The 26930-nt window shown below is 46.3% G+C and overlaps 2 protein-coding genes across 3 annotated transcripts in view; both read left to right on the top strand.

Moving 5' to 3' along the window:
* Positions 1-4970: 4970 nt before the first annotated feature.
* The window catches only part of CZH14orf93 (chromosome Z C14orf93 homolog), a 38210-nt gene continuing 16250 nt past the window's right edge, over positions 4971-26930 (top strand). The window contains exons 1-4 of one of the 2 annotated variants that reach the window (XM_070729179.1): positions 4971-5036; positions 16413-17013; positions 20574-20837; positions 24094-24155. In XM_070729179.1, the coding sequence (XP_070585280.1) occupies positions 16507-17013; positions 20574-20837; positions 24094-24155 (833 nt within the window). In that variant the 5' untranslated portion in view covers positions 4971-5036; positions 16413-16506. The remainder of the gene's footprint in view (positions 5037-16412; positions 17014-20573; positions 20838-24093; positions 24156-26930) is intronic. The other variant, XM_070729180.1, reaches the window with a different exon arrangement.
* RBM23 (RNA binding motif protein 23) overlaps positions 6834-26930 on the top strand; it is a 125637-nt gene continuing 105540 nt past the window's right edge. The window contains exon 1 of the mRNA XM_070729189.1: positions 6834-6837. The gene's annotated coding sequence lies outside the window, so the exon portion shown is untranslated. The remainder of the gene's footprint in view (positions 6838-26930) is intronic.

Below are 26930 nucleotides of genomic sequence, written 5' to 3'. Positions count from 1 at the left end.
GACTAGCCCAGTGATGGTGGACCGTTTTTTTGTTCGTGTGCCAAGACGGGTGTGTGTGGGTCTGCTAGCATGTGTGCATGTGCCCACAACACTTTCCTCTTCCCACTGCATGCGCAACTCCCTCCCCGCACTGCTTCGCACATACCACAGGCCTTTCTGGAACCCGGTAGATGAAAAAAAAGGCCCAAACAAGCAAACCGGAAGTTCGGAAAAACGCACTTCCAGTTTGCCGTTGGGCTGTTTTTTTGCCCTGTGGAGTTTCCCTGAACCCCCCAGAGTGCAAAAAAACAACATAATGGCAAACCGGAAGTGTATTTTTGCAAACTTCCGGTTTGTCTGTTTGCTTCCAGATGCTTCTGTTTGTCTGAAGCATCCGGTGGATGAAACAGCCTTTCCCAAGGCCGAAAATCAGCTGGCCAGCACACACATGCATGATGGAGCTGAAACATAGCAAAGTCTCGCATGCCTTCCGATATGGCTCCATGTGCCACCTTCGCACATGTACTATAGGTTAAACCATCATGGCGCTAGTCAGACCCAAAATCTACAACCGTTCTTCATACGTTTTTGCCTCCAGTCCTTTGATACCCCCTTAACTACTTAAGAACCTAAGAAGAGCCCTGCTGAATCAGGCCAAAGCCCATCGAGTCCAGCATTCTGTGTCCCACAGTGGTCCACCAATTGTCCATGGGGATCTTGAGTAGAAAGAGAAGGCAAGACCCTCCCTTTCCCTTGACCCCCAACAAATGGTACTCAAGGGAATCTTGCCTGCCTCAACCAACATAGAGGCGGCACATGGACATCGTTTCAATAACCACTGATACTTTTCTCTGAAGTTTTTCCACATCCAGCATCTTTTTTGACAGTCACCCACACCTTGGATTTGAACTTATGGCATGTGTGCCACAGGTGGCACACAGAGCCATACCTGCCAGCATGCGAGCCGCTGCCTTACTCAGCTTGAGCAAGCATGTGGGTTGTGGCCAGCTGATTTTTGGTTCACGCAGAGGCTCTGGGAAGGTGTTTTTGACTTCCAGAAGGCCTGGGTGGGGCATTTTTGCCGTCCCCAGGCTTCACAGAAGCCTCTGGTGCCTGGGGAGAGAGAAAAACGGGCCTATTGGGCCCACTGGAATTTGGGGAAAGGGAGCGGGGGAGTCAAGTGTGAATGTGGGGCAGTTTAGGGCAATTGTGCACACATGTGCAGGGGGACAGGGCGTGGGGAGCATTGAACTATGGGTGTGGGTATGCATGCACATATCCACATAGTATATGCACGTATGTGAACGTTTGGTAGCAGAGGGGAAAAAAGGTTTGTCATAACTGCCTTAGATAATAATCCTCTGCCTTTTTCTCACCTTTCTCCGATGTGCGGAGTACCAATCATTCCTTCCTTCCTTCCTTCCTTCCTTCCTTCCTTCCTTCCTTCCTTCCTTCCTTCCTTCCTTCCTTCCTTCCTCTTCTTCTTCTTCTTCTTCTTCTTATTATTATTATTATTATTATTATTATTATTAATTAGATTTGTATGCCGCCCCTCTCTGTAGACTCAGGGCGGCTCACAACAATAACAAAGACAATGTAAGAACAAATGTAATAATTTAAAAAACACTAAAACCCCCATTATTAAAAGCAAGGATACACACAAACATACCATGTATAAACTGTATAGGCCCGGGGGAAGATGTCTCAGTTCCCCCATGCCTGACGGCAGAGATGGGTCTTAAGAACTTTACGAAAGGCAAGGAGGGTGGGGGCAGTTCTGATCTCCGGGGGGAGCTGGTTCCAGAAGGTCGGGGCCGCCACAGAGAAGGCTCTTCTCCTGGGTCCCGCCAAACGGCATTGTTTAGTCGACGGGACCCGGAGAAGGCCAACTCTGTGGGACCTAACCGGTTGCTGGGATTCGTGCGTCCTTCCTTCCTTCCTTCCTTCCTTCCTTCCTTCCTTCCTTCCTTCCTTCCATTCCTCCCACCCTTTCTCCTTCCTTCTTCATTTGGCACTGTGTGTGTTCAATGCCTAGACCTTAATATGAAGGGAAAAGATCATTGCGAGCTTCGGGGGCATAAAAAGGACGAGGTAGCCGGGCCACGCTTGTAGAAAAAGGTGTGGTGTCTTTTCTTTTTAAACAAAGCTGATTTTTGAAGTGTTGTCTTTCTTCGGCGCAGCTTTCCACCCCATGAACAGGGAGGAATGAAAAAGTTTGCCAAAATCCAAAGTGTAGGCCAAGCGTAAAACGATTTGCACTGTTGCAAAGATGATTAGTGGACAGGTGAGAGAAGAAGGATCGGGCGTTTGTCCTGGGTTCAAAGCTTTTCCCCTGCCAATATGGGTAGGCCTCGATGTATGGCTGCAATTGAGCCCTAGGTGTCTGTCGTTAGGTGAACTCTTCCCTGTTTTTTTTTTTTAAATAAGTTTTTATTCACAGATAGAAAAACAATACAATTCAAAAAGAACAGTAAACGACTATTACAAACATGTAGTTATGAGAAAGAAAATAAAGGGTAGGAAAAAGGGGGTGAAAGGAAAAACCTAGCAAAAGAGAAGAAAGAGAAACAAGAAAGATGGACAGAGAGAGAAAAGGAGGGAAAAGAAAATAGAAGAAAAAGAAAAAGGAAATAGAAAAAGAAAGGAAAATGGTTACATAGTATATCATTTCCAAAAGCAAACTCTATATATCTCCTTATTGCTTTATCTAATCCATATATCAATTGTTTACATTTTAATTGTGTTATTTATACTTATCAATTATATCCATATATTATTTACTTGTTTATTAGTTATTTCTTCTGGTTTCAAGCCATTCATAAAGATTTTTCCCAAATTGTGTAAAAGTCTTCCTCTTGTTTAGTTTGTAGTTCAAAAGTGAGTCTCGACATTTCAGCGCAATCCATAAGTTTGTTTATAACCATATTATCTGTTGGGAGGTTATTATCTTTCCCTATTTGTGCATAGACTAATCTTGCTGCAGTTATTATATGGATGACCAAGTAGTATTTTGATTTTACGTATTGCCCTCTAACAAGCCCTAGAAGATAGGTCTCTGCTTTTAATTCTAAATCAAATTGCAATATATACTCTGCCCCGTTTTACGACCTGTCCTACCACCGTCGTTATGTGAATCACGGCCATCGATAAGTTATAGGAAGCCGGTTATTCGGTGAATCTGGTTTCCCTGCGGACTTTGCTGGTCGGGAGGTTGCCAAAGAAGAATTATGTGATCAAAATTCAGACGCTTGGCCACTGACTCATATTTACAACGGTTGCAGTGTCCTGGGGTTATGCGGTTCTCCTTTTACAACCTTCCAGCAAGCAAAATATCTCTGGGACCGCCTTCTGCTGCACGAATCCCAGCGACCAGTTAGGTCCCACAGAGTTGACCTTCTCCGGGTCCCGTCGACGAAACAATGTCGTCTGGCGGGACCCAGGGGAAGAGCCTTCTCTGTGGTGGCCCCAACCCTATGGAACCAGCTCCCCTCGGAGATTATGATTGCCCCCACCCTCCTTGCCTTTCGTAAACTCCTTAAAACCCACCTCTGCCGTCAGGCATGGGGGAATTGAGACATCTCCCCTAGGCCTATATAGTTTATGTATGTTGTGTGTCTTTTTAAATTATGGGTTTTTAGATATTTTTAAATATTAGAATTGTTACTGTACATTGTTTTTATTATTGCTGTGAGCCGCCCCGAGTCTACGGAGAGGGGCAGCATACAAATCAAATCAAATCAAATCAAATCAAATCAAATCAAATCAAATCAAATCAATAAATAAATAAATAAATAAAATCCATGAGGAAATCAGATTCAATGTGTACTGACTTAACAACGGCAGGGGTTCGTAAAAGAATGACGCAAAACTCACTTAATGATGGTCATACTCGGCAACGTATATTTCAATGGTGAACTGGACTTACCTTTCCTACCAGTTTAGAAGGTGCAATTTACTTCACCGTCATGCACGCTTTATCACCCTCTGCGCATGCGCAGAGCGGTATCAAATTCCTGCCGGTATGGATAAGGATGGCGCACCAGTAGCGAAAATTAAGCTGCATGTGCAGCTTTGCTTCTGCTGCGGGCGCGCATGGGCACCGCAGCGAGATTTATTAGATTTGTTATGAACTGTTTTCTATTGTTGTTGTGAGCCGCCCCGAGTCTACGGAGAGGGGCAGCATACAAATCTAATTAATTAATTAATTAATTAAAAATAAAATAAAATAAAATAAAATAAAATAAAATAAATAAAATAAAATAAAATAAAATAAAATAAAATAAAATAAAATAAAATAAAATAAAATAAAATAAATAAAATAAAATAAAATAAAATAAATAAATTTTGCTTTGCTTTTTGCAGGAAGCAAAATCTTGCAAGCGGACATGTGCACATGTGAGATTTTAGTGGTTTTTTGCTTCTGCGCATGCAGAAAAATCTCCTCGGGCGCATCCCCTCACAAGATCTTGCTTCCTGCGCATACGCAAAGCAAAATCTTGCTGGGACACACGTGTGTGTCCACAGCAGAAATAAAGCTGCGTACACAGTGCACGGGTAGCGGCAGAATTGAGAATCCGCCCGTGGCGCAGAGGGTTAAAAAAAAAAGAAAATGGTGGGTGGGTGGCTGAATCACCAGCAGCCCAAATGCTACTGGGCCAAACCGGTAGCATGTCACCCCTGGTATATTTCCACCTCAATTGTGGTCGTAAGTGAAGGATTACGTTGTAGTACTCGTGGTTGGAGCCAGCAAGGGAATCCATCTAAAAAGCACCCACAATTAGAGGTGAAATGTTCGTGTCAAGGAGAAGGGAGGGGGGGGAGAAAAAATTAGCAGTGCCAAGTTTCAGTCGATGTTCCCTGCTGGGGCCCTGCTTAGGAATGCGTGTGCAGCTCTGGTGTGTAATTGTGTGTGTGCGTGCGCGTGTGTGCAGGAGACTGGCCAATCAGGGCAGGACGGGGGTGTGGCGATTGGCAGCAGGATGCACAAACCCCCTCCTTTTTTTTTTTTTGCACACACAGGGACACGCAGGCGAATACAAAGAGCTGTACGACCTTCCGTATCCTTTGCCCAGGATGTTTGTGCATGTATGCATGTGGGGAGAGGGGACGGGATCAAGGGGAAGGGTGGAGTGGGACAATGGTGGTTGGAAAAATCCCTCCCTCCCAGTCTGCCCTTCTTTTTGGCCTTGCCAGTAAGAAAAACAATCAGGAAACAGAATGAGTGCAGGAGAGCTGGCAGGAAAGGTGTATGCGTATTTACATGTGTGTACGTGTGTATATGTGTGTATGTATGTATTTAAATATATATGTATATTTGCAAAATGGCTAGACAAGTTGACGTGTACAGAGAAAATGGGAAGTTAATCAAAGGGGGAATTTAGAAGCGATAAACCAGCAGTACATAGAAACTCGGGCTAACAGGCATTCGACAGGATAGACGGAACTTAAATTGCATTGTTGGGTTTCTTGAAAAAAAAAAATGGGGTGCAGGAAATCAGGATCTTTGGAACCTTTCCTTGTGAGTGTGCAAATATTTGTATAGGATAGGATCGCCGAGGTGCCAGGAAAGTGGGGGTTGCCGCTCCCACCGCTACGAGCATGTGTGCATGTGTGAGATTTTGTTTCTGCACACATGCACAGGGATGCACATCCAAGAGAGATTCTGGTGATTTTTTCTTTTGCTTCCGTTGCATGCGCAGAAACAAAAAGCTGGCACAATATCTCACAAACACGCGTCCACTTGCAACATTTTGTTTCCTGCACATGCGCAGAAGCAAACTCTTGCTCGGACGCATGTGAACGCCCGCCGGAGATGGTCAATTTTTCCTACCAATGCGATGGCATCAACTGTACCGGTAGCAACCCGCTACTGGTGCCAGGCCTTGAGACAGATATTGTGACCCAAATGCTAGAAGAGTTTGGTTGGGGGGGGGGGGCGATGAGCAAGATTTTTTAACAGACCACATCAGAGCAGTGCGGAAATTTCGGGCCGATAGCATCTCCCTTTTGGTTTTCATTCTGGGTTGGTGGGAGGCAATGCAGGGCTTATTCGATATTATAATTCTCCGAGTCTACGGAGAGGAGCGGCATACAAATCTAATAAATAAAAAAATAAAATAAATAATTGCTATTTTCATCTCCCAATTTGCCAGCCCCAAAGCTACCAAACTTTATTAAACAAGGATCCCTCCCCCTCCCGGCTGCTTATTCTAGCCACTCAAAATCCAAAAGTCTGGTTAATAGTGCTCCTCCCGGGCTTGGTTTCCACCGCCGTTAAAAATAACAAATATAGGTGTTTTTAAGTGGAGGTAACACCTGCAGCGAAATGGCAATCTTTAGCGGTAGGAAGTGGCGTCTGAGTGACGGACGGGGATTGACAGGGAGGGTCTACATGATTTTATGCGGCAGGATTTATTTTTGCAAAAAAAGGAGAACCGCGCCGATTGAGGGCTGGAGACAGAAACCGTAAAGAAATAAGCCGGATTGAGCTTGCAGGTGCAAATTATATTTTAGGGCTTGAAAGCTTTGATTGATGTACAGGTATCCCTCAGGAGTCTATAAAGATGGGGGGGGGGAAACCTATGGAGGGAGATTGCAAAGTGTGGGGGAGGTCAAAATCTTGAATTTAAATAGGATTTGTTCACCAAAAGTGTCTTTGGTACATTCTGGTATAGCAAAGCAAGGGCCTGGGGCATGCAAAGATCCTTAGCTATAATCAATCACTTAGTAGCGTCCAATCAAGGCAGAATTCGGACAGAATAGAGCTGGATGGGAGCTGAGAGGTTTTCTAGTCCAACCCCCTGCTCAAGCAGGAGAACCTCCTATACCAGTGGTTCTCAACCTTGGGGTCGGGATCCCTTTGGGGGGGTGTCGAATGACCATTTCACAGGGGTCGCCTAAGATCATGGGAAAAGACAAATTTCCAATGGTTTTAGCTACTAAAGCTTCTATTCGCTGGCTGGGGAATTCTGGGAGTTGAAGTCCAAATATCTTCAAGTTGCCAAGGTTGGGAAACACTCCTCTAGACCAGTGTTTTTCAACCAGTGTGCCGTGGCACACTAGTGTGCCGCGAAACATGGTCAGGTGTGCCGCGAAGAAGGAAGTTCAGGTTCCAGTCTCGCAACTTTTTGCTGAGAGAGAGAGAGCGTGAGAGTGAGAGAGAGAGAAAGAAAGAGAGAGAAAGAAAGCAAGAGAGAGAGAAAGAGAGTGAGAGAGAGAGAGAAAGCAAGAGATAGAAAGAAAAGAGAGAAACAAAGAGAAAGCAAGAGAGAGAGAGAAAGCAAGAGAGAGAGAGAGAGAGAGAGAAAGCAAGAGAGAGAAAGAGAGAGAGAGAAAGAAAGAAAGAGAGAGAGAAAAGGAGAAGGGAGAGAGAAATGAGCAAAAAGGGGAGGAAAAAAGAGAAATGAGAAAATGATTGAGACAGAGAATGAGAAGAAAGAGAGAAAAACAAAAGAGAGAGAAGTGACTTTTGATTTAAAGCATATGATAAAAAGCACCCCAAAAATAAGAGAGAAAAACCCTCCAGCCCTCACCTGTTTTGGAAATGGTTCAAGAGTGTGTATACACACACAAGGGTGGGGAGGAGACAGGTGGAAAAAGAGAGGAGAGTGTCTTAGGGTGTCATTTTGTGTCATTTTGGTTGGTGGCGTGCCCCAGGATTTTAAAATGTAAAAAATGTGCCGCCGCTCAAAAAAGGTTGAAAATCACTGCTCTAGACTGACCAAAACCCAAATCCTGCAACTATTTTTCATATCTTTTCATCTCCAGGCTTTTAATCGTCTTAGTTGCTCTTCTTTGCACTTTCCTCCAAAAGTCTCAACATCTGTTTTCTAATGCACTGACCAACACAGGTGTATATAAAGAGGTACTGATACTTCATGTGATTTTGATTCTATGCCTCTGTTTGTACAACCAAGGATTGTATTCTGGGTTTTTCTTGGCCATTTGGGGAAATGTTGCAAGAACCCTGGTCTGCTTTATTTCTGATGTGGAATGGAATGGAGGGGAGAGGAGAATAAATTACAGAATAGAAGAATAGAATATATGAAATAGAATAGAACAGAATAGAGGAGTAGAAGAGAGAATAAAATAGAGTAGAGAACAGAATAAAATAAAGGAGAAGAAAATAGAGTAGAGAATAGAGAATAAAATATAATAAGAGTATATAATATATAGAAGACAGTAGAAGAGAAGAGAAAATAAAGAAGAGAGAAAAGATGAGAATAGAAGAGAGAAAAAAAGAATATAGAACAGAGAAGAGAGAAGAAAGAATAAAGGAATATAGAATAGAGAGAGAAGAGAGAATAGAATAGAATGGAATGTAGAATTGGAGAGGAGAGAATAAAAGAATAAATAGAATAGAAGAAGAGAGAATAGAATAAAGGAGAGAATATAAGAAAATAAAAGAATAGAGAAAATAGAATAGAAAAGAGTGAAGAGAGAATAAAATAGAATTTAATGGAGAACTGGTGAGGAAAGAAGAAAAGAGAAGAGAATAAAAGAATAGAGAAAATAGAGAGAAGAGAAGGAACTATAGAGCAAAACAGAGGAGAGCAGAGCTGGAAGGGACCTTGGAGGTCTTCTAGTCCAGCCCTCTACTCAAGCCGGAGAAAGGAGCGGGACGGAAACTAGGAAAAGCATCTGAGCCTTCAATTCACCGCTCGCTTGGAACCCTCTGGCTGGATCAAAGCAAGAGAAAGAAGCCGATTGCAGAGGCGGTCTTGGAGTGGGGTGGAGGGAGAAACATCCAGCCTCGCGAACCTCCCTCAGGCGGCCCCCTTCTCCCTCCCGGGCTTCCTTACCCCCCTCCCCTTTTTCATCTCCGGGGCAAGGCGCCAGGGCTCGGAGCCAATCAGACGCGTCCGGCTCCACCGCGCCGGCCAATGGGAAAGGAAAAGGGGCGGAGAGCAAGAAGCCCTTCGCTTTGTGTACACGGGAGCTGGCGGGCTGGCGCGAGCGCGCGCTTGTGGCTGCGCTGTACACGCGGGATGGAACGTTGGGTCCCCTGCCATTCCATTTCCCAGAACCCGGGTCGAGCGCGCGTCGTGTGAACCGGTCGACACGGGTTTTTTTGCTTTTTTGACAGAACAATCAACCGACGGCACAACTTGCCTTCAGAAGCTGTGAGAAGCTTCATTACTGGGAGATTCAGAGTCATCCAGGTCATGGTTCTCCCCAAATTGCTTTTTTTCAGGAGGCAACTGGACTATTAGTTGTTGTTGTTTATAAAGACTTCCCTCATAGGAAGCTTTTAAGAAGAGACTTGAAGTGCCATCTGTCAGAAATGATGTAGGGTTTCCTGCTTGGGCCGGCTGGGTTGTACTAGATGACCTCCAAGTTCCTTCCAAGTCCGTTGATCTGTTTTGCAAAGCCATCTGCGGATTTTATTTATTTTATTTATTATTTATTTATTTATTTATTTTGTCCAATACGCAATGAGAGTTTTAGTGGGTGTATATATATATATATATAGATATATGTTTTCGTAGATTTTCACAGGTATATGTATGTAGATTGTTCTGAGTTCGGGTTTTGCCCCGTGTAATATTTTGAGTGTCTATGCGACGTTTCGGTGAAATCACATTCACCATCATCAGGCTGAAGTTATGAGCTTCGTGCTGCTGTAAATATAGAAATACTGTATATTTACAGCAGCACGAAGCTTATAACTTCAGCCTGATGATGGTGAATGTGATTTCACCGAAACGTCGCAAAGACACTCAAAATATTACACGGGGCAAAACCCGAACTCAGAACAATCTACACACACACACACACACACACACACACATATATATATATATATAGAGAGAGAGTAACTAGAGGAGATACTCATAGTAAAATATATCTATGAAAGAATAGAAAAGAAGATATAGGAATAGAACATATCAATAACAGAATAGAAGAAGAGATATAGAAATAGAAGAATGGTACAGGAGATATGGGAGAGCAATAGGACGGGATGGAAGGCACTCTAGTGCACTTGTACTCGCCCCTTACTGACCTCTTAGGAATCTGGATAGGTCAACCGTAGATAATCTAAGGGTAAAGTGTTGGGGGTTTGGGGATGACACTATGGAGTCCGGTAATGAGTTCCACGCTTGGACAACTCCATTACTGAAGTCATATTTTTTACAGTCAAGTTTGGAGCGGTTAATATTAAGTTTAAATCTGTGGCGTGCTCTTGTGTTGTTGTGGTTGAAGCTGAAGTAGTCGCCGACAGGCAGGACGTTGCAGCATATGATCTTGTGGGCAATACTTAGATCATGTTTAAGGCGTCTTAGTTCTAGGCCCAGGATTGAAAGTCTAGTCTCGTAGGGTATTCTGTTTCGAGTGGAGGAGTGAAGGGCTCTTCTGGTGAAGTATCTTTGGACATTTTCAAGGGTGTTAATGTCTGAGATGCGATATGGGTTCCAAACAGATGAGCTGTATTCGAGGATGGGTCTGGCAAAAGTTTTGTAAGCTCTGGTAAGCAGCGTGAGATTGCCAGAGCAGAAGCTACGTAGGATTAGGTTTACAACTCTGGAAGCCTTCTTGGTTATATTGTTGCAGTGGGCTTTGGCACTTAAATCTTTTATTAGTATACCAAGGTCTTTAACAGAGTGGGGATTATCTGTGATAATTTGATTATTCAGTTCGTATTTGAAATTCAGATTCTTCTTCCCAATGTGTAGGACAGAGCATTTGCTAGTTGAGATTTGGAGTTGCCATGTGTAAGACCACTCAGAAACAGAGTTCAGGTCTGTTTGGAGAGTAGTTGTGCTATATTTTGAACCCCAGTTCCTGACACGCACATGGAAGATGGACCTAGCCTTCCCACAACCTCCTGCCCTTAGGGAAGCCGTTCAGGGGTTTTTAGAGCCTGTGTTTCCCCATTTAAGATTCATTTTCACTGCAGTTAGTTTAGGTTATCCAGAAATAGAAACAGTGAAACAAGGAATTGGGTTGAGTTGGTCAAGGAGAGATTCAACCTAGAAATAAGGAGGAACTTTCTGACAGTGAGAACGAACAATCGAACAATGCAACAGAAGTTGCCTTTGGAAGTTGTGAGGGCTTCATCACTGGAGGCTTTCAAGAAGGGACTGGACTGCCATCTGTTGGAAATGGAGTAGAGTCTCCTGCCCTGGCGGCGGGGTTGGACTGGATGACCTTAAAGGTTCTTTCCAAATCTGTGATTCTGTTTATATAGACAGACAGACAGACAGACAATTGATCAGCAACCAATGCAGACTGCGGAGTGTTGGTGTAACATGGGCATATTTGGGAAAGCCCATGATTGCTCTCGCAGCTGCATTCTGCACGATCTGAAGTTTCCGAACACTTTTCAAAGGTAGCCCCATGTAGAGAGCGTTGCAGTAGTCGAGCCTCGAGGTGATGTGGGCATGAGTGACTGTGAGCAATGACTCCCTGTTCAGATTGGGCCGCAACTGGTGCAGCAGGCGAACCTGGGCAAACGTCCCCCTGGCCACAGCTGAAAGATGGTTCTCTAATGTGAGCTGTGGATTGAGGAGGATGCCCAAGTTGTGGACCCTCTCTGAGGGGGTCATTCCCCTTTGAACTACAGTGGCCATAATTTTGCTAATGTCGAGCTGGGACGGCCAGATTTGTTCAGAATACGTTGTATTCCTTGATTTATGACCACCATGAAACCATAACATTTTGGTTGCTGAGCGAAACTTCTTAAGTGAATTTTCCCCCAATTTAGGATCTTTGTTGTCAATGTTGCTAAGTTAGGAACACGGTTGTTAAGTGAATCCGGCATTCCCCATTGACTTGGATAGTTGCAAGAGAATTTGCCTGACCCTGAGATTTATTTAGTTATTAGATTTGTATGTCGTCCCTCTCCGAGGACTCTACAACATATCAAAACAATAAACAATACACATATCTAAAAGATCCAATTAATATAGCTAAAAAACTTTTAAAAAACTCTAATAACATTTAAAACCATTCATTCCCAGGGGGGCTAAGGTGTAATGGCCCCAAGCCTGGCAGCACAGATAGGTCTTTAAACTTTTACGGAAGGCGAGGAGGGTGGGGGCAGTGCGAATCTCTGGGGGGGAGCTGATTCCAGATGACCCGCGCCAAACAACATTGTCTAGTTGACGGTACCTGGAGAAGGCCGACTCTGTGAGACCTAACAAGTTGCTGGGACTCATGCGGCAGAAGGCGGTCTGCAGGACGCTACAAACATCATAAATACAAGCCAGTTGCCAAGCATCTGAATTTTGATCACGTGACCAGCGGTCATTAAGTGTGAAAAACAGTCGTAAGTCACCCCTCCCCAGTGCTATAGTAACTGCAGATAGTCACTAAAGGAATGGTTGAAAGCCGAGGATTACCTAAAATGTGCCAATATGGTAGAGATTTAATACAGGTTTTCTGAGATGTTTCAAACTGTCCCGGAAGCTGCCAAATATTCCGTTAACCGGAAAAATGCTTGGTTTTTTTAAAATCCCCCTTCTCCTACGGTAGTTCATCCTTGCTGTCTCCCTCTCGGGCGCTGAGTTAATTGCGAGAGTCCATTGACAAGACACTCAGTAGGCCATGAATAAAATTTACAAGAGGTCAGTAGTGAGTTAATAGAGTTTCCGATGCTGCAGAGTAAGAGCCAAGACGACACTACAATTCAGATGAAATGGCGAAGCGAGTGACGCTGAAGGATTCTGGAGTGTTTTCGGCTTCGAAGAGGCCACTGAACCAAGCGTCAAGACGGAAGTGGCTCGACCCACTTTATTAACGTCCGTCAAGTTTATTTATAGGCCAACATTGATTATTTTTACAAAGAGCTCAAGGCAGTGCAACTATCCCAGCGACCGGTGAGGTCCCACAGAGTTGGTCTCCTTAGGGTCCCGTCGATCAAACAATGTCAGCTGGCGGGACCTAGGGGAAGAGATTAGATTAGATTAGATTAGATTTATTGGATTTATATGCCGCCCCTCTCCGTAGACTCGGGGCGGCTCACAACAATGGTAAACAAAACATAGTAACAAATCTAATATTTCGCAATCTAAATTACAGTTTTAAGTTAAAAAATCCAAAAGAACCCCAATATATAAAAAACAAGCACACAATCGAATCATACACAAAAACTACATGGGCAAGGGGGAGATGTTTCAGTTCCCCCAGGCCTGACGGCAGAGGTGGGTTTTAAGGAGTTTCCGAAAGGCAAGGAGGGTGGGGGCAGTCCTAATCTCTGGGGGGAGCTGGTTCCAGAGGTCGGAGCCACCACAGAGAAGGCTCTTTCCCTGGGTCCCGCCAGACGACATTGTTTAGTCGACGGGACCCAGAGAAGGCCAACTCTGTGGGACCTAACCGGTCACTGGGATTCGTGCAGCAGAAGGCGGTCCCTGAGATATTCTGATCCGGTACCATGAAGGGCTTTATAGGTCATAACCAACACTTTGAATTGTGACTGGAAACTGATCGGCAACCAATGCAGACTGCGGAGTGTTGGTGTGACATGGGCATATTTAGAAAAGCCCATGATTGCTCTCGCAGCTGCATTCTGCACGATCTGAAGTTTCCGAACATTCTTCAAAGGTAGCCCCATGTAGAGAGCATTGCAGTAGTCGAACCTCGAGGTGATGAGGGCATGAGTGACTGTGAGCAGTGACTCCCGATCCAGATAGGGCCGCAACTGGTGCACCAGGCGAACCTGGGCAAACGCCCCCCTCGCCACAGCTGAAAGATGTTTCTCTAATGTGAGCTGTGGATCGAGGAGGACGCCCAAGTTGCGAACCGTCTCTGAGGGGGGTCAATACTTCCCCCCCCCAGGGTGATGGAAGGACAGATGGAGTTGTCCTTGGGAGCCAAAACCCAGGGCCTCTCTGTCTTATCCAGATTGAGTTTGAGTCTGCTGACACCCATCCAGACCCCAACAGCCTCCAGGCACCGGCACATCACTTCCACTGCTTCGTTGACTGGACATGGGGTGGAGATGTACAGCTGGGTATCATCAGCGTACTGATGATACCTCACCCCATGCCCTTGGATGATCTCCCCCAGCCTTCTCTGTGGGGGCCCCAGCCCTCTGGAATCAGCTCCCCCCAGAGATTCGCACTGCCCCCACCCTCCTTGCCTTCTGAAAAAGTTTAAAAACTCATCTTTGCCGCCAGGCCTGGGGTTCCTTAGATCTTCCCCCCTGGCCAATGAATGCTTAGTTTGACTGCTGAAGGAATGATATCGATAGTTTTTAATTAGAATTTTAAGATTGTTTTTTAAGGTATAATTGGATTGTTGTTGTTGTTTCCTGTTTTTTCTGTACATGCTGTGAGCCGCCCCGAGTCCTCGGAGAGGGGCGGCACACAAATCCAATTAAATCTAAAATCAAATCTAGTATTGGGTTCCTACCTATACAAACTACTCTATAGAGCGGTAGCGAAAATGGAGATGCGTGGGCAGTTCTGTGTGACCGGCAGATACCCGCATAAGGGGTGAGCCGGGGTGGCGCAGCAGGTAGAGTGCTGCACTGCAGGCCACTGAAGCTGACTTGTAGATCTGTAGGTCAGCGGTTCAAATCTCATCACCGGCTCAGGGTTGACTCAGCCTTCCATCCTTCCGAGGTGGGTCAAATGAGGACCCGGATTGTGGGGGCAATAGCCTTGCTCTGTTAAAAAAGTGCTATTGCTAACATGTTGTAAGCCGCTCTGAGTCTAAGGAGATGGGCGGCATAAAAATTGAATAAATAAATAAAATAAGATTTGGCTTCTGCACATGTGCAGGAAGCCAAGTTTCACACGAGAATTCAATTCAATTCAATTTATTAGATTTGTATGCCGCCTCTCTCCGTAGACTCGGGGTGGCTCACGTGTACGAGATTTTGCCAGTTTTGGGCTATTTTTTTGCTTACGCGCATGCGCAGTAGTGGTGGTGACGGGGTAACTTTGCTGAGTGCAACATATCCAAAGCTCATTCTTCCTCCGATTCCCCCCCCCCCCCCAACATCAGTAAACCTGTGAGGTGGGCTGAGTTCAAAGGAGTGGCCCTAAGTCATCCAGGTGGTGTTCATGCCTGCGGCAAAACTGGAGCTCAGAGTCTCCTGGTGATTGGCCAATTATCATGACTAAGGCAAGACTAGAATTCACAGTCTCCTGGGTTTTGGCACAGTCACCCAGCCAGGTTTTGTATCCTAATGTGGAACTACTCAGAGTCTCCCGGCGGCATACAAATCTAATGAATTGAATTGAATTGAATTGAACTGATTGACTCAAAGTCATCCAGTGACTTTCATAGTTAAGTTAGGACTAGAGCTCACCATCTTTTGATTGGCCCAAAGTCACCCAGGCAATTATATAATACTGGAATTCACACACTCCTGGTTTATGGCACACTCAGCCAGTTTTGGGGTCAAAGGCAGGACTAGAACTCACTGTCTCCTGGTGGTTGATTCACCCAGTGACTTTCATAATTAAGGCAAGGCTAGAACTTACCATCTCCTGGTGATTAGTTCAAAGTCACCCAGCCGGCTTTCATGCCTAAGGCGGGACTAGAACTCACAGTCTCCTGGCTTCTAGCCTGATGCCTTCACCATTTCGTAAACTCCTCAAAACCCACCTCTGTCGTCAAGTGTGGGGGAACTGAGACATCTCCCCCTGCCTATGTAGTATTTGTGTACGATAGGATTGTATGTATGTTTTTATATATTGGGGTTCCTCGTTTTTAGACTTTTAAATGTATTATCGTTATTTTTAGATTTTAATTACAGTGTTCCCTCGATTTCTGCAGGGGATGCGTTCCGAGACCGCCCGTGAAAGTTGAATTTCCGCGAAGTAGGGATGCGGAAGTAAATACACCATTTTTGGCTATGGACAGTATCCCAAGCCATCCCTTAACACTTTAAACCCCTAAATTACCATTTCCCATTCCCTTAACAACCATTTACTCACCATTATTACTGGTACTCACCATTGAATAAGGCACTTGGTGATCCTGATATTTATAAACATAATTATTTATTAACAATAATTATTCTTTTTGTTATTTATTTGCAAAAGTTATTACTTTGGCGATGAAGTATGACATCATCGGATGGGAAAAACCGTGGTATAGGAAAAAAACCGCAAAGTATTTTTTAATTAATATTTTTTGAAAAACCGTGGTATAGGCTATTCGCAAAGTTCGAACACGCGAAAATCAAGGGAACACTGTATTAGATTTGTCATCATGTACTGTTTTTATCACTGTCGTGAGCCGCCCCGAGTCTCCGGAGAAGGGCGGCATATAAGTCTAATAAATCATAATCATTAAACCAACCTGGTTCTCTTTTGCTCCCTTTGGCTGGTTTTTTGTGTATGCCTGGCTGGCAGAAATTGGTTAGAGACCCTGGTTTGAAATCTCCGAGGTGGGCCAGAAAAGCCACTTGGCCAAGTTACACAGCCGAAGCTAAGCCACCCTCATCCAGTTGCTTTATTTTCCTTGATTCGTTCATTCAGCAGCCTGCTGTCTACAGGCCAAGTTGCATCCCCAGGCTTTCTACTCCACCCTGGGGTCGTTTTCCCTTCCGCTGTCCTTGAGATCCCGGCCTTGATGTCATTCAGCGCCACCATCTTGTTCTCCCCGCCCCACGCTAATGACGCCAAATGCTGCTGTTGCACTTGCAAGCAGGAGCCGGGGATTCCCGACACGGCCCCGCCAGCCCCGGCCCTGTCGTCCACTCCTTGCACCCCCATCACCATCACGGGTACGGGGCTGACGGTCCAGTCCTCGGAACAGCTGCTCCACGTCATCTACCAACGGGTCGAAAAGGCAGTCAGCTTAGCTGAACTGGCGCTCACCTTGGCGAAGGCCAACAACGAAGCCCTGAGACGTCTCGAGGAAGACGTGGCGGCCCTGCACCACGGACCTGTTGTGGCCCTGAAAGGCAGTCCCCTGCAGGTCCCCGAGGAGCCCGAGAACGAGGAGGAATTGGAGGCGGAAGAGTTCGGGAACGGTGTCCAGGTGGTCATCGAAGAATTAAAGCAGCTGGGTGCTGCGTCGGCTGCGGTGGGGCGACCCGAGCCTTTGGCCTTCTCGCCAGCGCTGGCCCTTGGCGAAGTACGTAAAGTCACAGGCTTCCGTCTCTCCGAACCCATAAAAATCCACGCCGTAATCCCGTCCGTTCGGTCGGGCACAGATGGCCTCATGAATAGTTGATGGTGTTTCTCGCGCTTCCTGCCAACTAGCCCTCCAGAGAGTGGCGGCCTGGGACTCACGCCAGATCCGTGACGGAGAGGCTGCAACGAGAGCTGAAAAAAGTGGCAGGGCTTGCAACACCATCCCAATCCGAGCTGGAACTGGGTTTGGTGCTTTTCGGGGGAAATGAAGACCAAGCTTGGGGAGTGGGGAGGGGGTTGGCAGCCAAAGAGCAGAAAACCTTCCGGCGGAATAAGGAAAAACGGCCTCCAGTGCTCATTTGGGCCTGGCACGGTTTTCATTTGTGGGCAATCTGAAAAGGCTTTGCTTTGTAAATGCGTGCTCAGAGCATTGTGGATTTTTTGTATCTATACGGCCACGATTTTTACTGCTCGGCAAAGCAGTTGTTAAATGAGTTGTGCCCGGTTTTCCAAGCTTAATTTTTCACACTTGTTAAGTGAATTCGCTGCAGTTGTCAATTAAGTCGTGGTCACTAAGTGACCCCAGCTTCCCCCCACTGATTTACTTGTCGGAAGACATCTGATTGCAAAAGGCAATCACAAATGTCTGGGTGCTACAATTGTCGTAAACACATGCCAGTTGCCGAATGGCCATTGTGTTATAATGTTATTGATTGATTGATTGATTGATTGATTGATTGATTGATTGATTGGATTGGTATGCCTCCCCTCTCCGAGGACTGGGGTGGCTCACAACACATCAAAGAAAACAGTATACAATAAAAATTACTAAAACCTAATTAATATAATTAACTCTTCTAAAACCGATTCTGAAAACCATGGGGCATTAAAAATCATTCACATTCGAACCACAAGCTTACCTCATACTCGTTGGCCAGAGGCTAGGGTCATGGAAAGTGAGGAGGGTTGGGTTAGTACGAATCTCTGGGGGGAGCTGATTCCAGAGGACTAGGGCCCCCACAGAGAAGGCTCTTCCCCTAGGGCCCCCAAGCAACATTGTCTAGTTCAGTGTTTTTCAACCAGTGTGCCTCGGGACATGGTCAGATGTGCCGCGAGCCCGGCCCGGCTGGAGCTTCCCTGGCGGTGACGGCAAGTGAGCTTTTGGGGTCCGGTGGGAGGGCGCCGGCCACTGTTGCCTCTCAGCTGCGTGGGCTTGCGCCCGGACAGCCATTAGGAACCCCCCCCCCCGAAACTTTTGAAGTGGCGCAAAGCCACGCAGTCCCAAATCACTCCCTTCTCCGGCCAGCAAAGCCGTCTGCCCAGGAAAGCGCCGCGTTTGAAAAGCGTGCGTTTAAAAAGCGCACTGCTTTCCCAAGCAGCTAGCTTGCTGGCTGGAGAAGCGAGCGATCCAGGACTGCATGGCTTGGCGCCGTGGCGGCCTTCAAGGGCCGCCCTTTGTGGAGCCCCACCACCCGTTCCTGCAGGTAGAAGTCGGATGCACTACCGGGAGGCGGAGGCGGCGCGTGGCCGGGCACTGAGCACCGTGGACGCCTGGGAGGGCGAAGAGGTGGACATGGCTACTGCCGGACGGGGACGGAGGCGAAGGCGACGGCGACGGCGGAGTCCCGCTGGGGCATGCGGGGCTGCTGATCCAGGGGGCCGCGGACCGGCAAGCCACCCTCCATTTTCTCTCCGCTCTCTCTCTCTTTCTCTCTCTGTTGCCGGCGTGGTGTACGAGAGAGAAAGAGAGAGAGAGAAAAAGGAGGAGAGAGAGAAAGCAAGAGAGAAAGAGAAAGAAAGCAAGAGAGAGAAAGAGAGAAAGAAAGAAAGAGAAAAGGAAAGCAAGAGAGAGAAAGAGAGAGAGAAAGCAAGGGAGAGAGAAAGAGAAAGTGTATGAGAGAGAAAGTAAGAGAGAATAAAAGAGATAGCAAGAGAGACAGAAAGAGAGAGAGAAAGAGAGAGAAAGAATGCAAGAGAGAGAGAAAGCAAGAAAGAGAAGGGGGAAGGAGGGAGAGGGAAAGACATAGAGGGAGGGAAGGAGGGAGAGAGAAAGAGCAAAAAAGAGGAAGAAAGAAAGAGGGATGGAGAGAGAGAGGGAAAGAAAGAGGGAGGGAGAAATAGGGCAAAAGGGAGGAAGAGAGTTTTTTGTCCAAACTTTTTTTAGCCCCCCCCCCCCCCAGCTCAATGTTCCCCAGGATTTGTAAATGTGAATAATGTGCCGCGGCTCAAAAAAGGTTGGGAAACACTGGTCTAGTTAACGGGACCTGGAGAAGGCCGACTCTGTGGGACCTAACCGGTCGCTGGGACTCATGCAGCAGAAGGCGGTCCCGCAAGTAACCTGGTCCAATGCCATGTAGGACTTTATAGGTCATAACCATCGCAATCAAACATAACCAATAGTTTGTTTAGTGACCGTTCAAAGTTACAACGGTGCTGACAAAAGTGACTTAGGACCATTTTTCACAGTTATGACCTTTGCAGCATCTCTTGCACATGGGATCAACATTCAAAGGCTTGGCAGCTGGTTCATACTTACGACCGTTGCTGTGTCCCAGTGTCATGGGATCTCCTTTCCGACAAGCAAAATCCAAGGGCTGGGTGCCAGATTCACTTAACAACTGGGATACTCACTTATCAACTGCCATGATTTGCTACACAACGGAGACACGAGAGAAAATTTTAGCAAAAACTTCAGAAGAGAAGGATTTAGGGGTAGTGATTTCTGACAGTCTCAAAATGGGTGAGCAGTGTGGTCGGGCGGTAGGAAAAGCAAGTAGGATGCTTGGCTGCATAGCTAGAGGTATAACAAGCAGGAAGAGGGAGATTGTGATCCCGCTATATAGAGCGCTGGTGAGACCACATTTGGAATGCTGTGTCCAGTTCTGGAGACCTCACCTACAAACATGTGGATAAAATTGAATGGGTCCAAAGACGGGCTACAAGAATGGTGGAAGGTCTTAAGTATAAAACGTATCAGGAAAGACTTCATGAACTCAATCTGTATAGTCTGGAGGACAGAAGGAAAAGGGGACAGGATTGAAACATTTAAATATGTCAAAGGGTTAAATAAGGTTCAGGAGGGAAGTGTTTTTAATAGGAAAGTGAACACAAGAACAAGGGGACACAATCTGAAGTTAGTTGGGGGAAAGATCAAAGGCAACGTGAGAAAATATTATTTGACTGAAAGAGTAGTAGATCCTTGGAACAAACTTCCAGCAGACGTGGTTGGTAAATCCACTAACTGAATTTAAACATGCCCGGGATAAACATAGATCCATCCTAAGATAAAATACAGGAAATAGTATAAGGGCAGACTAGATGGACCATGAGGTCTTTTTCTGCCGTCAGTCTTCTATGTTTCTATGTTTCTAAAAATTCAAATCACGTGTCTCCCTTAACAGCAGGAATCCTGGCCTCTATTGTGATTGTACATAGAGGACAACCCATACTCCTACATCAAATGCCTCACTTCACAATGAAAATTTGGGCTCCCTTGTGGTCATAAGCCGAGCAAAGATGACACCTGTTTGTGGACATGTATATTTTTCACTCTCCCACCAGATAGCCGAGGAATGTCCTGAAGGAGTCGCCCCAATGCTGCCGGTCTATGTTCCTCCTTCTCCTACCCCACAGATGACCCAACAGCCATCTCTCCAACCTCTGGACGAGTCACTCTCCTGTCCGGAGGGGTCCCCAAGCAGCATGACTCACGAGGAGGCCACGAACAGCGAACCCCATTTCTGTGTAGGCATCACTGGTCTCCCTTGCAGGACCAGAAACCTCGGGCAAAAGAACGCCAGGCGCAAAAGGGATCTGGTCTTATCTGTGAGTCGATTCCCTTCCTTGGGGGGGGGTGACCTTTTGACTGACCAGGCATGTCCTGTTCAGACCCAAAAAGCTTGTCTGAATTGTGATTTTCATCACTTTAAACCAGTGCTGGCTGGAGAATTCTGGGAGTTGAAGTCCACGAGTCTTAAAGTTGCCAAGTTTGAAGACCTCTGCTTTAGACTGATGGCATAATACCGTATTTTACCGGAAAAAAGAACAGGGAGAGGAGAGGGAGAAAAGAGAGCTAGAAAAAGAGGGGCAACTGGTACGGTTGGCATCGGGGCTCCAGTAGTTAAAATGGAGATGCGCACACATGTCCTGGCCCCGATGCATGCACGGACGTTCATGTGTGAGATTTCGCTTCTGCGCATGCGCAGCAAGCAAAATTTCTCGCGAGGATGCTTTTGCACATGAGATTTTGCAGATTTTTTGTGTTTTTTTACTTCTGCACATGCGCAGAAGCAAATAAATTGCCAAAAATAGGCAAACTACTCCATGTGAGAGTGTCTTTGCAGAAGATTTCACTTGATGCGCAGATGTTGAATCTCACCCGCCCGTGACGGTCCAGAAGAGTGTACCAATAGTGGACAGTAAGTGGAACCCCTGCCTGCTTTGGACCAAAAGACCAATTAGGTCTTATTTTCCAGGATGCCTTATTTTTCAGCCACCCACCCGCTCCCTCCCAACATCTGCTTACTCACAGCCACACAACAGTTTCCTGGACTTCAACCGGATGCAGAAATGATGGAATACTGGAAGCTTTGAAGCATCCTGTTTGCAAGCAGATGAAATTTCATCTCCCCCCTGGGTGAAAAGTGTTTAGGTGCCTCTGGGGCGCTTGACAACGGAGTGATTTTCTCCTTTCCCAAGCAATCCGTAGGTGCCCAAACACTTTTTGCCCAGATGGAGAAATGATGGAATACTGGAAGTTTGGGTGCACTTTGAAACGGAGCTAATTGCAAAAAAATATGCGGCGAAGCTGGTGCCACTCCAACGAGACTCCTGTGAGCCAAGCAACCACCCAGTATTTCTAGATCACCTGTGTGTCCCCCTCCCACTTCTGCCTTCTCGCCTGGACTTATTTATTTATTTATTCGACTTCTATGCCGCCCAATCCCAAAGGACTCGGGGCGGCTTACAATAATAAAAATACAATATAAATAGATACAAAGGGATAAAAGTCAAATATTATCTAAAACAAAAAAACTAAAATCCAATTAAAGGGTTATTTAAAAAGGCAGTCACAATCATACACATTATTATTATTATTATTATTATTATTATTATTATTACTATTACTGTTATTATTTAGATTTGTATGCCGCCCCTCTCCAGAGACTCGGAGCGGCTCACAACAAAAACAACAATGCGACAAATCCAATATATTAAAAGAGATCTAAAAACCCATTATTAAAACCATGCAACACAATCACACCATACATAAACAATATAAGCCCAGGGGTATTTTAATTTTTCCATGCCTGACAACATAGGTGGGTCTTCAATAGCTTACGAAAGGCAAGGTGGGTGGGGGCAGTTCTGATCTCTGGGGGGAGTTGATTCCAGAGGGTCAGGGCCGCCACAGAGAAGGCTCTTCCCCTGGGTCCCGCCAGACGACACTGTTTACTCGACGGGACCCAGAGAAGACCAACTCTGTGGTACCTTATCGGTCACTGGGATTCGTGCGGCAGAAGACAGGCACACTATTGATAGTGTTGGCCATCAAGGATGTAAATTTATGGCCCCCAGGCCTGCTGGCAAAGCCAGGTCTTCGTGGCCTTACGAAAGGCCAGCAGGGTGGGTATGAACATTGGGCGGAAGTTGGTTCCATAGAGCTGGGGCAATCACAGAGAAGGCCCTCCCCCGTGGTTCCACCAACCTGCAATGCTTAGTTAATGGGACCTGGAGGAGGCCAACTCTGTGAGCTCTTATTGGTCTCTGGGAGGTATGCGGCAAGAGACGGTCCCGTAGGTAGTCTGGCCTTGAGCCATATAGGAATTTATAGGTAATAACCAAAACCTTGAATTGTGCCCAGAGACTAATAGGAAGCCAGTGCAGTTCGTGGAACAAAGGTGTTATATGGGTGTACCGAGGTACACCGACGATAGCTCTCGCGGCTGCATTCTGGACTATTTCCAGTCTCCAAACACTTTTCAAGGGTAGCCCCATGTAGAGCTCACTGCAGTAATCAAGACGCGAAGTGATAAGGGCCTGAGTGACTGTATGGAGAGCCTCCTGGTCCAAGTAAGGCCGCAACTGGTGAACCAGGCAAACTTGGGCAAAGATCCCCCTGGCCGCAGCTGAAATGTGATGGCCAAAACTCAGCTGTAGGTCCAGGAGGACACCCAAGTTGCGGACTCTATCTGAGGGGGACAATGTTCCCCCCCAACCCCAGAACAATGGATGGACAGATCGAGGAGTCCTTAGGAAGAAAAGCCCACAGCCACTCGGTCTTATATGGGTTGAGCTTGAGACTTATCTATGCTGTGCCAAAGGGTTGATGGATTGTGGCTGCTGCTGGACACTGTTTGTTAGCCCCTGCAAGCTTTCCACCCATTAATAATAATAATAATAATAATAATAATAATTATTATTATTATTATTATTATTATTATTATTATTATTTATTGGATTTGTATGCCGCCCCTCTCTGTAGACTCCTGGCAGCTAACAACAATGATAAAAACAGCATGTAACAATCCAATAATAAAACAACTAAAAACCCTTATTATAAAACCAAACATACACACAGACATACCATGCATAACTTGTAATGGCCTAGGGGGAAGGAATATCTCAACTCCCCCATGCCTGGCGGTATAAATCAGTCTTGAGTAGTTTATGAAAGACAGGGAGGGTGGGGGCAGTTCTAATCTCCGGGGGGGGAGTTGGTTCCAGAGGGCCAGGGCCGCCACAGAGAAGGCTCTTCCCCTGGGGCCCGCCAAACGACATTGTTTTGTCGACGGGACCCGGAGAAGGCCAACTCTGTGGGACCTTATTGGTCACTGGGATTTGTGCAGTAGCAGGCGGTTCCGGAGGTAATCTGGTCCAATGCCATGTAGGGCTTTAAAGGTCATGACCAACACTTTGAATTGTGACCGGAAACTGATTGGCAGCCAATCTGGTTGTGCCGCTCTCCGGGCTTATTTTGGAGGGTAGGGTTTATATTAGGCCCATCCTAAAAATCAGGCTATGGCTTATTTTCATGGAAACACCAACCAATCCTCACATTCTTCTCTCTTTCCCTTGTTAGAAATTGGTGCACAACGTTCACAACCACGTCGCCAATGAAAAACGGTTTAACGGTGCGGAAAGGTGAGGAAAAGCCAGGTTTTGCTAATTATACGTTTAAAAAATCGTGGTGGTTAGAATGCAGTATTGCAGGCGGACTCTGCCTGCTGCCAACAGTTTGATCCAGCATGGCTCCAGGTTGACTCAGCCTTCCGTCCTTCCGAGGTCGATAAAACGAGGATGCAGGTTATTGTGGGGAATAGGCTGACTCTATAAACTGCTTAGAGAAGGTTGTAAAAGCATGGTGAAGCGGTATGTAAGTGCTATTGCTATTGCTACAGGTACTCCTGGACTTACAACTATTTGTACAGTGACCATCCGAAGTTATGACGGTGCTGGAAAAAAGGACTTAGAACAGTAATGGGCAGCCAAAATTTTTACTGCCACACTGTGGGTATGGCTTATTTTGTAGGTATGGCTTAATGGTCATGTGACTGGGTAGGAGGGGCTTGCTGGCCATGTGACCAGGTGGGAGGGGCTTGAACTATCATTGTTTAAGTGAACTGTTAAGTCCTCGACTGGCCACGTGAGGCTGGAGGGGACCTGGACAGGAGAGAGGGAAGCTTGTCTGTGGCCAGGAAGGAGGAAAGAGGAAAAAAGCAAGGAGCCCAGATGCAGCAGCAGCAGGGGAAAAAAGGAGAGCCGAGCCAAGACCAGTAATCCAGAAAGTGACAGCTGCCAATCAGCTGGAGCTGCACACACATCTTCATTTCCGCCAGTGGAACTGTGTTCCACCTCGTCCTGCCTGCTGTCCACCCCTGCTTAGGACCATGGGGGCAATCCTAATCTCTGGGGGGAGCTGGTTCCAGAGGGTCGGGGTTGCCACAGAGAAGGCTCTTCCCCTGGGTCCCGCCAGCCAACATTGTTTAGTCGACGGGACCCGGAGAAGGCCAACTCTGTGGGACCTAACCGACCGCTGGGATTTGTGCGGCAGAAGGCGGTCCCAGAGATATTCTGATCCGGTGCCATGAAGGGCTTTATATGAAACCACAAAGCAAGGAAGAAAGCACTGAGTCCATGAAGCAATGAAGAAGCAATTAGTCCACAAAGCAAGGAACAAGGTTGAGTCCGTGGAGCAGTGAAGAACCAATGTATTGTGGCCTGCCAGAAGACCATGCAGCTGATAGCCAATCCCATTCGAGAGGAGACCGACTTAGTGATGCACCAGTGGTCTGTGCAGCTGGAACATGAGTCGGACAATGAGGAGGCTGGTGAGAACTTGGTGCCAAAGGCAGAGGTTCAGCCAGGGCCTTCAGAATCTCCCGCACCTCTTGGAAGTGATGAGGAAGAAGAGGCTTCTCCTTAATGCACGGGCACATAGGGCTGCCAAGAGGCAGGAGTGGTTACTCTAGAGGAGGTCTCCTTGGGAGTAGGACTTGAGGCTAATTGGCCATTAGGGACAGCAGAGGCAGCTGAAAGGTTGCAAGAAACAACATTTTAGAATCATGTATGAGTACCTCCTATCTAACTCTCTAACCTGCTTTGGTTTGCTTATCGGGAAAGACTTCTAGGCATTTTGCCAAGCCTTTGAAACTTCCCGAGATAACAGGAAATAATTGCATTGCTCTGATTTAAGACTTTGCTGAACTGTACGCCTGTTGCTAATGAAGATTAATTAGCAGCAGAGTTTTTTGTAATAAAAGATTGTTTTTAGAATTCTGTGTGTCTGTGTCTCCACTACTAAGCCAGTTATTATTAGTGGTTTATTGATTAAATTAAGTTTGTACAACCTGTGGATTTGTTACATTCGTAACTGGGGCAGAACACAACGAGACTATGAAGCAGGGAAACAGGCAATGAGTCAACAAAGCAGGGAAGAAGCAAGGAGTCCTTTAAAAACCAGACATCTACAATGGCACACAAAACTCTACAAATTCAGTGTTTGTTCCCAACAAACGCCCCTCCCCACAGCATCACCTTAAATCTTAGTCCCCAGATGTGCCTTGGGAAGATGGGCAGGGTGTTGGTTCTTTTGAGTTGTCAAGTCGACCTATGCTGTTCCCAGCTTCCCTCCTCTCTCCATGCTTGTGGAACAAGAGGGGGAAGTCCTAGATCAGGCCTGGGCAAAGTGTGGCCCGGGGCCAGATGCGGCCCGCCTGCTGTCTGTGACCGGCCCGCAGAGGTTGGAAGGAAGGAAGGAAGGAAGGAAGGAGAAATGAAGGAAGGAAGGAAGGATGGAGAAAGGGAGGAAGGAAGGAGAAAGGGAGGAAGGAAGGAGAAAGGGAGGAAGGAAGGAGAAATGAAGGAAGGAAGGAAGGAAGGAAGGAAGGAAGGAAGGAAGGAAGGAAGGAGGGAGAAATTTTCTTTCCATGCCCTTTTGCAAAAGTCCAATAAATGCTCATTTTTTTAAAATTGTTCATTGGTTTCATTGGCCTTTCCAAGAAATTTAAAGCAAACCCCCCCATCCCACCTCTCGGGGGGTGGGAGGGAGGAGGGGGAAGAAGAGGAATCCAAAGCTACATTCAGGCAAAGCCTCCACTATGTTTTCTCAACTGACAGTGTACGTCAGTTGAAGAGGGGCTCCTGAAAGGAATATTTTGAAAGAGAAGTAAAGAACTGCCCAAAAGCAGAAATAAAAGACAGAGAAAATCAGAGAGACAGAAGCTTGTGGAGAAGGAAGGCAGGAGGGAAGGAAGGCAGGAAGGAAGGCAGGAAGGAAGGAAGGAAGGAAGGAAGGAAGGAAGGAAGGAAGGAAGGAAGGAGAAATGGAGGGAGGAAGGAAGGAAGGGGTGGGAAATTAATTTATAATTATAATATATAATTTTATATATATATATATATATATATATATATATATAT

Source organism: Erythrolamprus reginae, chromosome Z, assembly GCF_031021105.1.
Source record: "Erythrolamprus reginae isolate rEryReg1 chromosome Z, rEryReg1.hap1, whole genome shotgun sequence".
Taxonomy (NCBI): Eukaryota; Metazoa; Chordata; class Lepidosauria; order Squamata; family Dipsadidae; genus Erythrolamprus; species Erythrolamprus reginae.
This window is presented reverse-complemented; position numbering and strand designations above follow the sequence as displayed.